At 37.6% G+C, this 15,677-nt stretch overlaps 1 protein-coding gene across 1 annotated transcript in view; it reads left to right on the top strand.

The window, feature by feature from the left end:
- Positions 1–10,821, top strand: part of DBX2 (developing brain homeobox 2) — a 37,341-nt gene extending 26,520 nt beyond the window's left edge. The window contains exons 3-4 of the mRNA XM_017888793.1: positions 2,764–2,951; positions 10,155–10,821. Coding sequence (XP_017744282.1) covers positions 2,764–2,951; positions 10,155–10,487 — 521 coding nt within the window. The 3' untranslated portion in view covers positions 10,488–10,821. The remainder of the gene's footprint in view (positions 1–2,763; positions 2,952–10,154) is intronic.
- Positions 10,822–15,677: the final 4,856 nt, after the last annotated feature.

Raw genomic sequence — 15,677 nt, 5'->3', positions numbered from 1 at the left:
TTTTTTTTTTTTTTGAGACGGAGTCTCGCTGTGTCGCCCAGGCTGGAGTCTGGAGTACAGTGGCCGGATCTCAGCTGACTGCAAGCTCCGCCTCCCGGGTTCCCGCCATTCTCCTGCCTCAGCCTCCGGAGTAGCTGGGACTACAGGCGCCCGCCACCTCGCCCGGCTAGTTTTTTGTATTTTTTAGTAGAGACGGGGTTTCACCGTATTAGCCAGGATGGTCTCGATCTCCTGACCTCGTGATCCGCCCGTCTCGGCCTCCCAAAGTGCTGGGATTACAGGCTTGAGCCACCGCGCCCGGCCGTATGTTTATTATTATGTCCTGTCCTACTTCTATTGATCTTCATTACCTACCCAAACCCTTGCAGTTCTCTATTATCTGACTCCATTCCACTTTAAAGGTCCAAATGTCTTCAAAGGCCTGGCAGGTAAAAAACAAGCTAAGCAAGACTGTGGCAAACTGGGGCCACATGTTCCATATAAAAAAGAGGCACCTGCTACTCACTTTAAGCCCAGTGTGGTTACCTTTGAAGAGGTGTCAGAAACCTGGACTTTATGTGGAACTTCCCGTTTTTTAAATGTGTATAACTAAATGAGAATTCTTAACCAACATGCTAAGACCAAAAAAAGCCCATTTGCAGACTGGATATGGTTGCCCTCTTGCAGCCTCTGCTTTATGCCTTTCTGCAGCCTTGATGACTGCTTACTTTTCCTTGCATAGACTTTATTCCTTGTGCTTTCAGACATACTAGTAACTGTTTGAATTGGCTTTGGTTCTTTCTCTCTTTAACGGTATTGTTCTTTCAGACTTGACTTGACCTGACTCTTTTCTCTGAATTCATCATTTCCTCCTCTGTGATGCCAGTGCACTTTGCAGATCTTTCTATTCTAGTACTTAAGACATTCATTTACTTGTTTATTCAGTAAATAATTATTAAGCACCAGACTGCATAGTAGCTATAACCGTAAGCCTGCCTTCCTGGCGCTATGTTACAGAGTTAATGTTCATGAGTCACCCCTCCCATAAAAAGGTGAGCTCCTTTAAGGTGGGAACCATGTGCTCTTTGTCTGCTTTCTTCAGCAATTGGCTCTGTGAGCCTGACACCCAACGTATTAGTTTTCTATTGTTGCTGTAACAAATTACCATGAACGGAGTGTCTTAAAGCAACAAGTACTTATTATTTTATAGTTATAGAGGTCAGACCCTGAAATGGGTCTCACAGGGCTAAAATCAAGCAGGGCTGTGTTCATTGTGTAGGCTCTGGGGAGAATCTGTTTTCTTGTCTTTTCCAGCTTCTTGAGGTTGCCTGCATTCCTTGGCTTCTGGCCCCTTTGTCCAACCTCAAAGCAAGAATGTAGCATCTTGAAATCTCTGTCTGACTAGGATCTCCTAATTTGGCTCCCTCTTCCAATTATAAGGAATCTTATGATTACATTGGGCCCACCTGGATAATACAGGTTACTTCATCTCGAGGTCAGTTGATTAGCAACTTTAATCAATTTGCAACCTTAATTCCCCTTGCCATGTAACATAACATATTCACAGGTTCTGGGGATTAGGACATGGACATCTCTGAGAGCCATTTCTCTGCCTGCCACACCTGGGAAGCAGAATGAGTGAATGAACCATGAAAGCCTATAAACTCTCAGAGCATGGGAACCAGTATTGTGCTAGGCACAAAAAGGCAGAAAGAGGAGTTTCTGCCTTTTTGACCTCAAGGAGTTGATGATCAGTGGAATTGCAGGGGAGTGACTGAGAGCCCTTCAGTTCTCTCTTCTCTTCTCAGATTAAACATCTCTGACTTTTGCAAGCTTTCCCTGTTCCAGGTTTATGTCAGACCCCTTGTTTTGTGTTCCCAAATCTCCCTCTTTAGGAATACAACACATTTGTGATGATAGTTCAATAAATGCCCTTCTACAATATTTTACAGGTAATGAGGGCAATTAAACATATCTGTCTTATTTCTCATTGTGTAATATTGAGCAGAGTGTCTGGCATATGGTAAGTGTTCAAAATTTTGTTGAAAAAATTAGTAAATAAACAAATGAAGAATTAGAGAAAATGAAGTTTTAAATCACCTACTACTTAATCCACATTGGGGCTTTGTAACTGGGACCTTGGGCTGTCTGATGTGGCATGCAAAATTGGAAGGATGAGGAAATGTACATTTCCCCTGCACTGGGGAGCAAAGAATATTTATCAGATTCTCGAAGGAGTCTATATTAGTCTGTTCTCATGCTGCTAATTAAGACATACCAGAGACTGGGTAATTTATAAAAGAAAGAAATTTAATTGACTCACAGTTCAGCATGACTGGAAGGCCTCAGGAAGCTTACAATCATGGCAGAGGGGGAAGCAAGCATGTCCTTCTTCACATGGCAGCAGGAAGGCAAAGAATGAAAGAAGTGCAGAGCAAAGTGGGGAAAAGCCCCCCACAAAACCGTCAGATCTCATGAGACCTCATTCACTTTCATGAGAACAGCACGGGGGAACCACCCCCATGATTCAGTTACCTCCCACGAGGTCCCTCCCTCAGCACGTGGGGATTACAATTCAAGATGAGATTTGGGTGGGGACACAGAGCCAGACCATATCAGAGTCCATAGCCAAAAAGAGATTAGGAAGTACTGCTTTAAGTGAGCAGAGTTGAAATGAGGTCATTTGGCCATAGTACAGAGTAGGAGGATACCATATTGTCCTACGAAAGACTGACTTCTTTCTGAAGCTAACTGGGCTTTTGTATCTTTTTCCCTCGACTCTAGGAGAAGAGAGCGTGCTGCCTCTCCTGACACAGGACTCTAATTCCAAGGCTCGGAGGGGCATTTTAAGAAGAGCTGTCTTTTCTGAGGACCAGAGAAAGGCTCTGGAGAAAATGTTTCAGAAACAGAAATATATCAGCAAAACAGACCGAAAGAAACTTGCCATGAACTTGGGACTAAAGGAATCACAGGTACTAATGAGCAGGAAGATGTCTACTGCCTCTGATTTCTTGTAAGATCAGATGAAATCAGTTGTGTTCAGGGTGGTGGGCCATAGGCAACTGCTTCTGATTTCTTAAGGCACACAATGGAATCCATTTATTTGGCAAATATTTCTTATACCAGGCATGGTGCTAGAGCCTGAGGTGTTCTTGAAATGCTTTTCATAATTTTTTAGTGGGTGGAGATATATGTCCCATTTCCTATTTGGAAACAGATCCATTTGCTGAGAGGTCTAGGTTTTTGCCATTGGGCTGCTTAGTTCTTTTCAAATGAAGAGAAATGCTAAGAATGTGGTAATTACATTATAAATTGTTTGCTCTGTGTTCAGAGAAACAGGTTAAATAATTCTTCAAAAAGCAGGAACCACTTTTCCTATCTTTCTTTTCATTTCCAATCCAAAATCAAAGCATGAATGAGTGACTCATGAATACTTCTTAATGGGTTTCATGATTTTGTTCTTTAGGTTTATGTCAAGTATAATTAAGCAATCTCACATTTGCAACACTTACATAGCTTTCTTGTTCATTGAGGTTTCATATAATTGCGAATGGGACTTTCTGGCTTTTGGAGTTGTATAATACTCCATTTAACGTTTGACCTACTTGTTGCAAATAATCAATATCATAAGGCACTAGAAGTTTCCTATTTAACCCTCCTTATAATTGTCATGTGAAATACACACTATAATAATCCCTATTTTCTAAATGAAAAAAGAAGAAACTGAATGTAGGTTCTATATCATGTAGTAAAGAGGTTTTGGAGGTAGGCTTCCACCTTAGACAACCTAACTCTGGGGTTTGTGTTCTCTTTAACCTAAAAATACCATGTACAGTTGTGCATAGAGTTCACTGTACAAAGGCATCTGGCCAAAAGGAATGGTGGCAGCTGAAATGCAGCACGAACACTGTTTGCCAGGTTGAGTTTTCTGGTGCAGGCCTACATCTGCCTGGATTTTTTGAATTAACATAAAGGGACTAAAGAGTTAGAGGAGGCTCTGGTCTAACCACCATGCTCTACTGTTGTTCCTCACTACTGATGACTTGGTGGTTAATTTTGGATCTTATTAAAACCAGTTATTGGCTGGATGCAGTGGCTCACGCCTGTAATCCCAGCACTTTGGGAGGCTGAGGCTGGTGGATCATGAGGTCAGGAGATCGAAACCATCCTGGCTAACACGGTGAAACCCTGACTCTACTAAAACTACCAAAAAAATTAGCCAGGTGAGGTGGTGGGCTTCTGTAGTCCCAGCTACATGGGAGGCTGAGTAGGAGAATGTTGTGAACTCGGGACACAGAGTTTGCAGTGAATCGAGTTCGCGCCACTGCGCTCCAGCCTGGGTGACAGTGTGAGACTCCATCTCAAAAAAAAAAAACACACACACACACACACAGTTATTACTGGACTAAACTCTCCTTGACCCTAGGGAAATGTCTTCACAAGCTGCTTGCCCCAACTTTGTCAAGTAGTAGGAAGCTGCACAAGGTGTAGTAGAGGGTAATTGGCCTATATTAGTCAGTCTGTGCTCTCCTAGCTGTGTGGTACTAATGAGTCCATAACCTTAATTGGTTGTTCTCTGCCTCAGTTTCTCACTTAAAAAAACAGAAACAAATATAATAATTCTGTCTATGTCACAAAGCAGTTTTGTGTATATAACAGATAAATCAGCAGCCAGATCTTGGTCTGTTGTGTGCAAGACACTGTACTAGGTAGGCAATAACAGGGAATATTGATAAATACTGAATAAGACACAGTCTGTGCACCTCAGAAGCTTCCACACCTCATGGAAACTCATAAAAAGTTTGATAAAACTATATAATAATATAGACAGTATCACGTGGTAGGTTAGATATACTGCCCAATAAAGGGATCAGTTCTCAAAGTTACTTATCTCTCTGAAGCCTTATGTTGATCCCCATCTCTGCAAAGGACAGCTGTGTGATGGGTCCATATACGACTTCCAGAAAGTCTAGTGATGGAACTCTCTGATCTCAGAGGAGCTGTTGGGCCTGAGAGAGGATATCACGGGATCTCAGTGGGCCTGGCCTGCATCTCACTGGTGTAAGAAGCTCCTATTATCAGAGGGGAGACAACAGGCAGGTTTGGGAGCTTGGAGAGCCTCTGGTGGAGTTGAAACTTGAAGTAGGTGTTAAAAGATGGAAAGCAGTGGAAAGTAGCTAAGTTCCATCTGACAGTGCTCTGAGAAATTGTGAAAATCTCTGATAGTACATATTGTGGTCCCAAAAAGAGACTTCTGAAAAGAGAATGCAACAGACATATATAAAAATTATGGGGTATAACCACAATCTCTCCTCCTGCCTCAAAAACAACTATTTTCCTATTTGTATGCTATCTTGTTCTTATCCATAGGCATATGGTTTTACATAGTTAATTATATTGTGTTTAAAATTTGGTGCCTCAGGAGTGAGTACTTTCTGTCTTACTGAATTTGGTGGAGCATCACAGAAGTAATTTAACATTTTCTTATTTGTAAATCTATCCATTACACAAATGTATCAATTACACAATTGTAGTATATCGATTATAACATTACAATTTGTAAATATATCAGTCTTATTTATAAATGTATCAGTATATCAGTTATAGCATCTCAGAATTTAACATTTTCTTGTTTGTAAATATATCCATTACACAAATATATGAATTACACAATTATATCAATGATAACATTACAATTACAATTTGTAAATATACCAGTCTTATTTGTAAATATATCAGTATATCAATTACAGCATCTCAGAAGTAATTTAACATTTTCTTATTTGTAAATATATCAATTACAATATATCAATTACATGGTATTTATTGTGGTAAATTCAATTAAAAAGGAAACCTGTAAAGATAAAAGTGAAAACTCATCTTACTCTCCTCGAATCCAATTCCTTGGTTACTTCTGTCGTTTACAAATGGCACTTGTTTGAATTTTTGACACATCATGTATTATTTTAAAAATAAATTTATATGTGTATTGTATATGCACGAACATATAGTAACACAAACACTTGCATGCTTACCATGTGCCCTTACATTTTGTGTCAATTAATCCTTACAAAAATTTTATGAAGTAACTACTTTTACTACCTCTATTTTACAAGTGAAGAGGCTGATAATTGTGTTTGTGTATATATATACATATACATATATATACATATACATACTTACATAAAAATTTAATCATATTGTGCATGTATTTTGACATTTTCTAAAGAACACTACAAATCACCTGTATATCCAGCTCACAGATCTAGCAGTAGAGGCCAGAAGATCCTCCAAGTATCCCCTCCCACTCACTATCTGCTCCTTCCAAGGGTATCCTCTATCCTAACTTATAACTTCTTAGTTTTGCCTCTTTTTGTACTTTTATGTAAGTAGTATTATTCAGTGTATAGACAGAATGTGGTATATCCATATAGTGGAATATTATTTACCTGTAAAAAAGAATGAAGTACTTACTGATAATACTACAACATGGATGAACCTTGAAAATATTATACTGAGTGAAATAACTGAGTTACAAGGACCACATATTATATGATTCCATTAATTTGAAGGTCCAGAATGGGGAAATCTATACAGACAGGAAGTAAATGAATCTACTTAGGGCTGGGGGAAATAGGGAATAGAACAGAGATAGCAAAAGGGTGTGGGATTTCCTTTTGAGGTGATGAAAATGTTCTAAAATTGGTGATGGTTGCGTTATCTGTGAATACATGAAAACCTTTGAACTGTACATTTTAAATGGGCGAATTGTATGTGAATTATAGGCTCATAGAGCTATTAACAAATTTTAAAAAATAGTATCATTCAGTATTATTTATGTAAATAGAATCATATATGCTTCTTTTACTTAACAGTATGTTTGTGAGAATCTTCATGTTGTGTGTAGTAAAAGCTCATGTGTATTCATTGCCGTGTAGTACTACCATTATGTAGTATACCACAGTTCATCCATTTACTGATGGTGGGCATGTGTATTGTTCCCAGTTTTGGGCTATTATGAATAATGCTACTGATAATGTGTATTGTTTGGTGCTTTTTTCCTTTTGAATATTATGGATTGCTTCCTTCCATGTCAGTACATCCTGATCTACTTCATTCTTTTTTTGTGTTTCGTAACAGACCATCATTTCACCATCCTCAATTTTAAGTTACTTCCAATTTTTACTATCACAAATTTTTATGCACTTTAAAAGTATTTTGTAAGAAGAGAGTGTGAGATTTATGTGTAAAAGTGTACGTACATTTAAAATGTGGCAGATTAAAAATTCCTTTCCAAATACAACATTGTATCAAATTAGATACTGACATATGAAAATTTCATTCTTACTAACAAATAGTTCCATTTTGCAAAGCCTCTACCATTTATGGTTTGAAAAATGTCGCCACTCTCATGGGCAATGCGATTTGCTATTTTTCAGTTTGAATTTTCCTAAATACCAGAACGTGAGGGGCTTTTAGTTGTTTTATTGGCCATTTGTAGTCTGTGAATTGGCCTTTTCATGGCTGCATCTTTTTTTTTCTATCATATTGTCTTTTTATTGATAGGTAGCAATACTTTGGCTGTTAGTCAAGAATTATGGAATATTATGGTTAGGAAATTTTTCCTGTTTCAGATGTTGCAAAAGTCCTTTCTAAGTTTGTGACTTTTTTTATTGAGGTAAAATATGCATAGCAGAATTTATCATTTTAACCTTTTTTAAGTGTTCAGTTCAATGACATTAAGTACATTGACATTGTTGTGAAACCATCACCACCATTCATCTCCAGAAACTTTTTCATCTTGTAAAACTGAAACTCTGTATCCATTAAACAATAATTCACCATTTCCCCCTTTCCCACCTCCTGGCACCCACTATTCTACTTTATGTTTCTATTAATGACTATTCTAAGGCTCTAATATGAGTGGAATAATATGGCGTTTGTACTTTTATGCCTGGCCTATTTTACTTAGCATAATATCTTCGAGGTTCATTTCTGTTGTAGCATGTGCCAGAATTTCCTTCCTGTTCAAGGCTGAATAGTATTCCTTTGTATGTATGTACTACATTTTATTTATCCATTTATCTGTTCCTAGATGCTTGGTTGCTTCCCATTTTTGGTTATTGTGAATGATGCTGCTATGAACATGGATGCACAAATATCATTTAGATTTCTTGCTTTTAGTTTTGTTGGGTAGTTTCTGGCTTGTTCATGTGTTTGTACAGAAATTTCTCATTTTTATGTATTCACCTCCTTTTTATCTTTTCCATGTATCCTCTGTTTTATGTCATGCTTATGAAAACATTAGTCTCCCCAAGACTATCACGATAATCTCTATTTTCTTTTAAAACTTTTGCAGTTTTATTTTTATATTTAGCTATTTAATCTATCTGGAATTTGTTTTTGCATTTCTTGAGAGGTAGAACTTTCAATGTTACTCCCCATATATGCATTTGTCTCAACACGATTGATTGTGAGGAAACTCCTTTTATGCTTTTTTTCTTTGAGATATCACTTAACAACAAATATTTATAGATATACAGAAAAGCTAAGAGAAGAGGAAATAACGAATGTGATGACAAAGGAAAGAATCACTATTGAAAACAAAAAACTGTCTCAGTGAAAACCCATTAGAAATACTTGGCATGCTTTCTAGGAATAAATGCCCACTGCAAACAATAAATGAGCTCATGAGTAGAACCAAGTGCTGTGGTATGTACACATTAGTTCTGTTTTCATATGAAAAGCCTTAATCATGGTGTTGTGACTGAGATGACAGTCTTTCGCACTGAATTGCCTGGGGTAGATTTCTTTGGTTGCCATTTTGAACACTGCCAATCAAGTTGAAAGAAAGAAGAAATTGTTTTTCCAATCTGGAATGAGAGCCTCAGGTAGAATTTTTTTCTTCACTGAGAGAAATGCTTGGTTGATATAATAATTATTTCTTCAGATAAAATTTTCTAGTTTTGTTTTAAAATAGAAAGCAACTAAATTGTTAGTATAAGGATGTGATGCAATACACAGGAAAGAATGTGATTGGCTTTTAAGCTTCCAGGAAATCAGTTGTGAAGTTTTCAGCTCAGGCACAGTTGACTACACAGTGTATAAAGAGGGAGGTTAGTAATAAAGACTCAAGTGCCATGGGTTGGGGGAAGGTATGGTTCAAATTAGGAACCACCATCATAAGCACTTTTGGCTTAATTACAATTAGTTGTTATTTATTGAGCCTAATTCTTACAGTTTGATAAATCCTGGGAGTAATCAAGACTTGGAAACTGTATAAAGCCTGCAATTTATCAAAGCATTACAGAATGCATTCTTAATTTAGTCTCAGAAAGCTCCTGATGAGGTCTGAATGTTTATAAGAGCCTGGGCCCCTGAATTCTAGTCTCAGTGCTTCCATTTCACTAGCTGTATGACCATGAGCTAGTTAATCTCTCCAAACTTCAGTTTTTTTTAACATGTGAAATGAGGACTTCTTACAGCCATTCTGAGAATCAAATTATAAAATCCATCCCGAGTGCATAGCCTGATGCCTGGCACAAAATAAACACTCAGATGCTAATACTAGCCCATCCATTTCCTTTGAATAAATAATTCAGCACAGACTAGATGATGTTTTAAAATATCTAGGAGTTAAATGAATTTTGAAAGCTATCAGACTTACAGGGTGTAACCAATTTATCACAGTTGTTTTGTTTCAAATGTGTGTATGGGGATATTAGATTAAGATATTTTTGGCAAGGTGTGGTGGCTCATGCCTGTAATCCCACCACTTTTGGAGGCCAAGGTGGGCAGATTCTTTGAGCTCAGGAGTTCAAGACCAGCCTGGGCAACATGGCGAAACACTGTCTCTACAAAAACAATATAAAGATTAGCCTGTTGTGGTGGTGTGTGCCTGTCATCCTAGCTACTCAGGAAGCTGAGGTGGGAGGATTGCTTGAGCCTGGGCGGTGGAGGTTGCAGTGAGCTGAGATCGCACCAGGGTGACAAAGAGAGACCCCAAAAAAGGATATTTTGAAGGAGTTCACGTGAAAAGCCACAAGGACTTTTTGAGGTCGGCTCTCATCATAAGGTATTCTGTAGAAGGGATAGTAGAAGCAATTACAGTTTAAAATTTTGAAGTAAAATAACCTGGAATAAGTGATCATTTTGTGCAATTATTTTGTCAATAGGTGAAAATTTGGTTTCAGAACAGAAGGATGAAATGGCGGAATTCCAAAGAAAAGGAAGTGCTTTCCAACAGGTGTATCCAAGAAGTAGGTCTTCAAGAGGATCCCCTCTCACGGTCTGCTCTGGGTTTCCCTTCTCCGTGTCCTTCAATATGGGATGTCCCCCAACAGCACTCAAGTCCAAGATGGAGGAAGAATTCTCCAGAACCCTCAGAAAGACTAATCCAGGAGAGTTCAGGGGCACCACCCCCAGAAGCAAATTCACTGCAAGGTGCCTTGTATTTATGTTCTGAAGAAGAAGCTGGAAGCAAGGGTGTACTTACTGGGGCCGTCTGAATGGAAGCATTCCTCCGTGTTAATTTAAAAGAACGCTTAATAGTAACATTTGGGCTCTAATGCCAGCTCGCCTGTACCTCATCAGTGCTTACAGCCTAACAACTTTGGAGCGATATATGAACTAATGCTTTAGGAAACCCACTCCGGTGTTCTCTTGTTTGGCCCTAGGCTCAGGCTTAATTTGTAAGTGGAGTAGAATCTCCCAGGAAGTATGATGGAACTGAAAAGAATGACAGCAACAGCTGGCTCTGTCCCTGCTCTTAGTATGTGTATATGTGTGTGTGTCTCTATGTGTGTATATACATAAATATCCATTAAAATGTGTTAGTAGAAACTAGTTTCTCTTTAACTATTGCATTGAGTAAATTCATTTCCTTTTATGTGAAGAAAAATACCATTGACAGAATGTTTTTAATTTTTTGAAAATAATGTAAAATTTGGACTTTGGTGCAAACTTTCATACCCCAAAACATGTTTTAAAAAATTCTCTATTTTCCGACTTCTTTTGGTATCCAGCTGTAAGTGAATTTTAACACCTTAGCTCAGCAGTCCTCATTAAATGAGCCGCTGCTAGATACATACACTGAAAATATATATTTAAAATGAACCCAACAAGCAAATTAGAAGAATTTCTATATATAACTATTAGTATCCTTAATCTCCAAGTCTCTGGACCATCGGGCCATCGGGAGGCCCATTTAACTAATACTTTTTTTTTTATCTTTTCTCTGTAAAGATGGGCCTAGACCAGGGTTTGTAAAATAAAATGCCTTTAAGACCCTGTCAGGTAAATAAAAGCTATGGCTCACCTAAAGATATTTGAGTCAAGTAATTTTTCAAATACTGTATTGGCCAAACAGAATATCTATGCCAAGAAGTTTGTGATCTCTGGCCAAGACTAAAGAAAGCCGTGGTGTCACAGTTCTTAAAATTTTTCTAACTGGACTTAAAACCACAATACTAACAGAATCAACAATGATTTCTGTTTGTGCTTCTAGTTAGAGACTCAGTTTTCCACTTAGGTGGCATACACTTTACATATTAGGTTATTTTTATGTATTAACAAACACCACACAGATGTTTTGTGTTTTTTGACTACCCTGAAATTGTGTCTTTCTAAAATTGCATTTCTGGTAACGATCTACTTAGTTAATCCAGAAGTTTTTACTCCAGGACCAAGAAGAAATTATGTTTCACTTTGAAGGAAATGAAACAAAAATAGGAAATGATGTGGTTTTGCCTTGAACTCTTATCAATCTGTGGACAAGAAACATTCTGAGAAGTTCATTAAGTGTCATTTTGTTAGTGAGTAAGCTGCATAATGATGGTGGCTTCTAATTTGCTGAACTCTGCTAGTCTGAGAAGTTAATGTCTTTTGAGGGTTTAGTGTTTAGAAAAGATATTTCAGAAGATAATGGTTTTAATCAACAGCAGGAAATTATTTTATACGAATAGAATTGGACTTGGTATGTCAACCCGTGTCTTTACTACATGATCTTTTACTTAAAAGTCATTTTAGAAGCGTGTCTCAGTGCCTCATTGTGGGGAGTGGGAGCATGGATTTGCTGACAAAAAATTGAAATTTAAAACCAGTCTTAAAATGGTTTATAGTATGGCTTCTATTCTTATAATGTTAACCTCATTTACATTTATAGGGTACTTCCTATGTGCTAGAGACTGTGCTAAGCATTTAGGGTGGATTAGCTCATCTAATCTTCATGGCAATAACCCTATGATGTAGACGGTAATTACTATCAGGATTCCTGTTACCCAGACAAGGACACTAAGGCAGAGTATGGTTGGGGTAATTATCCAACGTCATTAGGTTAATAAATGGGATTTGAACCCTGACACTCAAGTTTTGAATCTTGGAATCTTACCAACCATGTGGGGATTGCATACCAGTGTTATGTATTCACACAGCTATGGGATGCATTGTAAGAGATACATTTTGGGGACTGCAGTGAGATTTATTAAAGAAATTCAGAAGCTTTACCATCTTACTTGGGTAATGATTTTATCTTCAGTATTGTCTTTTCTATTAGATTTTGAACTTTAAGAAAATTAAGGAATTGCAAAATCCTTTAACTATGAAGCCTCTATAGAAAATAGTCCCATAGGAGTGTTTAAGCATAATCACTGTTATCATATATATATGATATACATATATATATGATATACATATATATCATATATATATATCACTCACTGCTAAAATCATAAAATGCTTATCTGTGGTCAGTGTTTCTTGAGAGTAACTTGAAAGTCAAATAAGAGAAACCTCTGTCATGGCCATCTGATAACACAGGTAGGGCTAATTGGTTCTTAAATAATCTTCCCTCAGGGCCTAACCCAGCAGAGACATCTAAGACCCAGCAGAGGCATCTCACTGTAAAATTAGCTTGATATTCAAATAGACAAATCAAGCTTTTAATTGTTTTCCAGTTTGGAATGTGTTAACACTTAGGAAAAGTATGCTTTAGATGGATATATTACTGGTACTTAGGAAACACACACACAGTACACATACATATGCCCGATGTGCTTTCACTTTGCCTTCACTTGCCTGAATGGCTGGAGAGAGTGGCTGAGCCCCCTATCCTGTTGAAGGGTCTCCCTTCTCTCTTGTGTTTTGCTAACCATCCTTCCTCCCCTCATGTAAATATATATATTTTCTCTGCCATCTAGATGCAGACTCCGTTTCTTCAGTTGATCACATGTTAGTAGATTTGTTGTCTGCTTTCCAGACAAATAGTGCTCTAGTGAGAGCCAGGGCCATAGAAGCCTGGAGGCTGAAACATTTTAATTAAAAAAAAAATATCAAAAAGATCTTAAGCAGATGAGAAAAAGTGGTGAGCATTATCCCCTAAGCTTTCAGAAAGATAAATACTTAGTGTTGGAAATATATAAACAGGTTAGGGATGATCACTGGCTCTTGAGACAACGAAAACCATGATCATTAATGTTTAGAGGACAGTTCTATTTTCTTAGTAATATGGTGGTTTGAATGGGGAACCCAATTATTCAGTCCAGTGGTTCTCAAACATTAAAAGTACATGTCCATGAACATGCTATACCTTCCAACCAGTTTTGGATATGTGCTCAGATTTGGGCATACACTTCATACATACTGCTTCAAAATCCCTGCCACCCACCCCACCTCTCAAGAATCATTAATACACACTCTTGTTCACTTTTCAAATACAAGTCACAATTAAATATGCTTGTCCAAGCCACAGATGTTCTTTCTGGCCCCCTTCACTCCACTTTCTGATGCATTCCTTTAAAAACTACATACCCCCCATTGTGCTCCATGACCCCTCCCTTGATGACTAATGGTTCCATGAAGCCTATTCTACTGTGTACATAAGCTTGTTAGACACTGCATTTTGGCTATCTGAAATTCCTCAAAATATTTTTTCTCTCTAAATTTAAGCACTTACCGAGTACTATGTATGAAGCCTTATCCTAGCTCTATGTAAACAAGTATGATGAAGAGCATGGTTCTTGACCTCAAGGAGTTTCTAATCTAGTCTTCTTGCCAAGAAGAAATTCTGTGACATTTTCCATTCCGCTGGTGATGGGATCCAGTGAATTTGGGGCAAAAAATAAGCTTCTGACATCCTCCAACACGTCATCTTCCATTTGCAATGCAAGGTTCTTCCGTGATCCACCCTGCAGAAAAATGCAAGCTGCTTGACCCTGCTGCTTTTCTGTGCTGTCCCTCCTCCATTCAGGCCACAGTGGACCCAAGAGGAGCCAGAAAGAGTCCAGGGCAGAATTCAGTAGCTTCCTTTTGTTCAAGGTGTACCCTATTTCTATTTTTCTTTCCACCTTCTCGGCCTCAGATCAGCCTATACCTATGGTAAGTAGGACGAGAGAAGAAAAAACAAATAGTGCAAGTTGGGGAAGTCAGGATGAATGTTCTTGAATACATATGGAAAATTTTGCAGAATTAATTACAAACAATTTCTGAAATAAGCAACTACCCTAAAGACATAGCAATAGTCTAACAAAGATGGCCCTTAGCTTCCAGCTACTACTTCAGTTCTGTTACATTATTATTTCTGGTTATAAAGAAGCACACTTGAAAATATAGCTAACAAAGTAAAGTTCATATATAATTCCACCTGGTGATAGCCAACTTAACTCTTTTGTGAAACATTTTCAGTCATTTTTTGAATGTATATATATGTAACTATGTGTGTCTAAACAAATTTGGACCATAGTGTATATCCAGTTGATTCTACTATTTTTTTACTCAATTTTGTACACAGAACATTGCCCCATGTCATTAAAAATTACTTGAAACTCTTTATGACAGCTGTGTAATATCTCATTGTAGCTCTTTCACTTCTTGAGGTGGACCAGGGTGTGGGGCTAGGAGATGACAGGTGATATAAAGAATGATCATGGGCTTTTGTACCATAGAATACACTTAAGAAAAGTAATCTGATGTTTATCATTTATTTGAGCTAAATGAAACTGCAACAAACATAAAACTTAGAATGAAAACTGAATAAACATACTTTTAGTGGTGTTAAATATAGTGTATCAAATACACCAAAGGGAGAGCCGCTTCCAAAAAGCCACCATAAAGCTTATCAAAACATATCCCATGCGTTCAAAATTCAAGAGTGTAATAATATGGGATGATATTCCTCTGTTTTATTGTGCTTTGTAGTCAAACTGATACATTATTTAGCTTTTTGAGTATGTATTATTGTCTACCAAGTGGTTAGGAGTCAAGCAAACTAATGGGGATCTGGCATCTGTCACCACTCCAAAGCCTGAGGTGATAAATCTGGTTTGCCTATTTAGTCTAGAATCTCCCACTTGTTATAAATTTATAGATTTTTTTCTCCAAGTTGCTTAAATAACAGAAGGAGCGAGTCTTTCAGGATCAGAACATTCCAAGGTTAAAAGGGAGCTGGGAAACTTTTAATGTTATTTACACCTAAAGCAGAAACATCATTCCTTGATGTTAGTCAAAAGCCAAACACCAGGCATGCCAAATTTGAATAAAATACAGTGATATAATTAATACATAATCTATATCTAATTCTTTCACTGTGAATGCCATGCCCATCAAATACTGAATAGGCATTGTAGTTTCCTAGGTCTGTTGCAACAACTACCACAAACAACAGTAATTTATTCTCTCACAGTGGTAGAGGAAGGACACCTAAA

Source organism: Rhinopithecus bieti, unplaced genomic scaffold (genome assembly GCF_001698545.2).
Source record: "Rhinopithecus bieti isolate Rb0 unplaced genomic scaffold, ASM169854v2 scaffold_17653, whole genome shotgun sequence".
NCBI classification, from domain to species: domain Eukaryota; kingdom Metazoa; phylum Chordata; class Mammalia; order Primates; family Cercopithecidae; genus Rhinopithecus; species Rhinopithecus bieti.
This window is presented reverse-complemented; position numbering and strand designations above follow the sequence as displayed.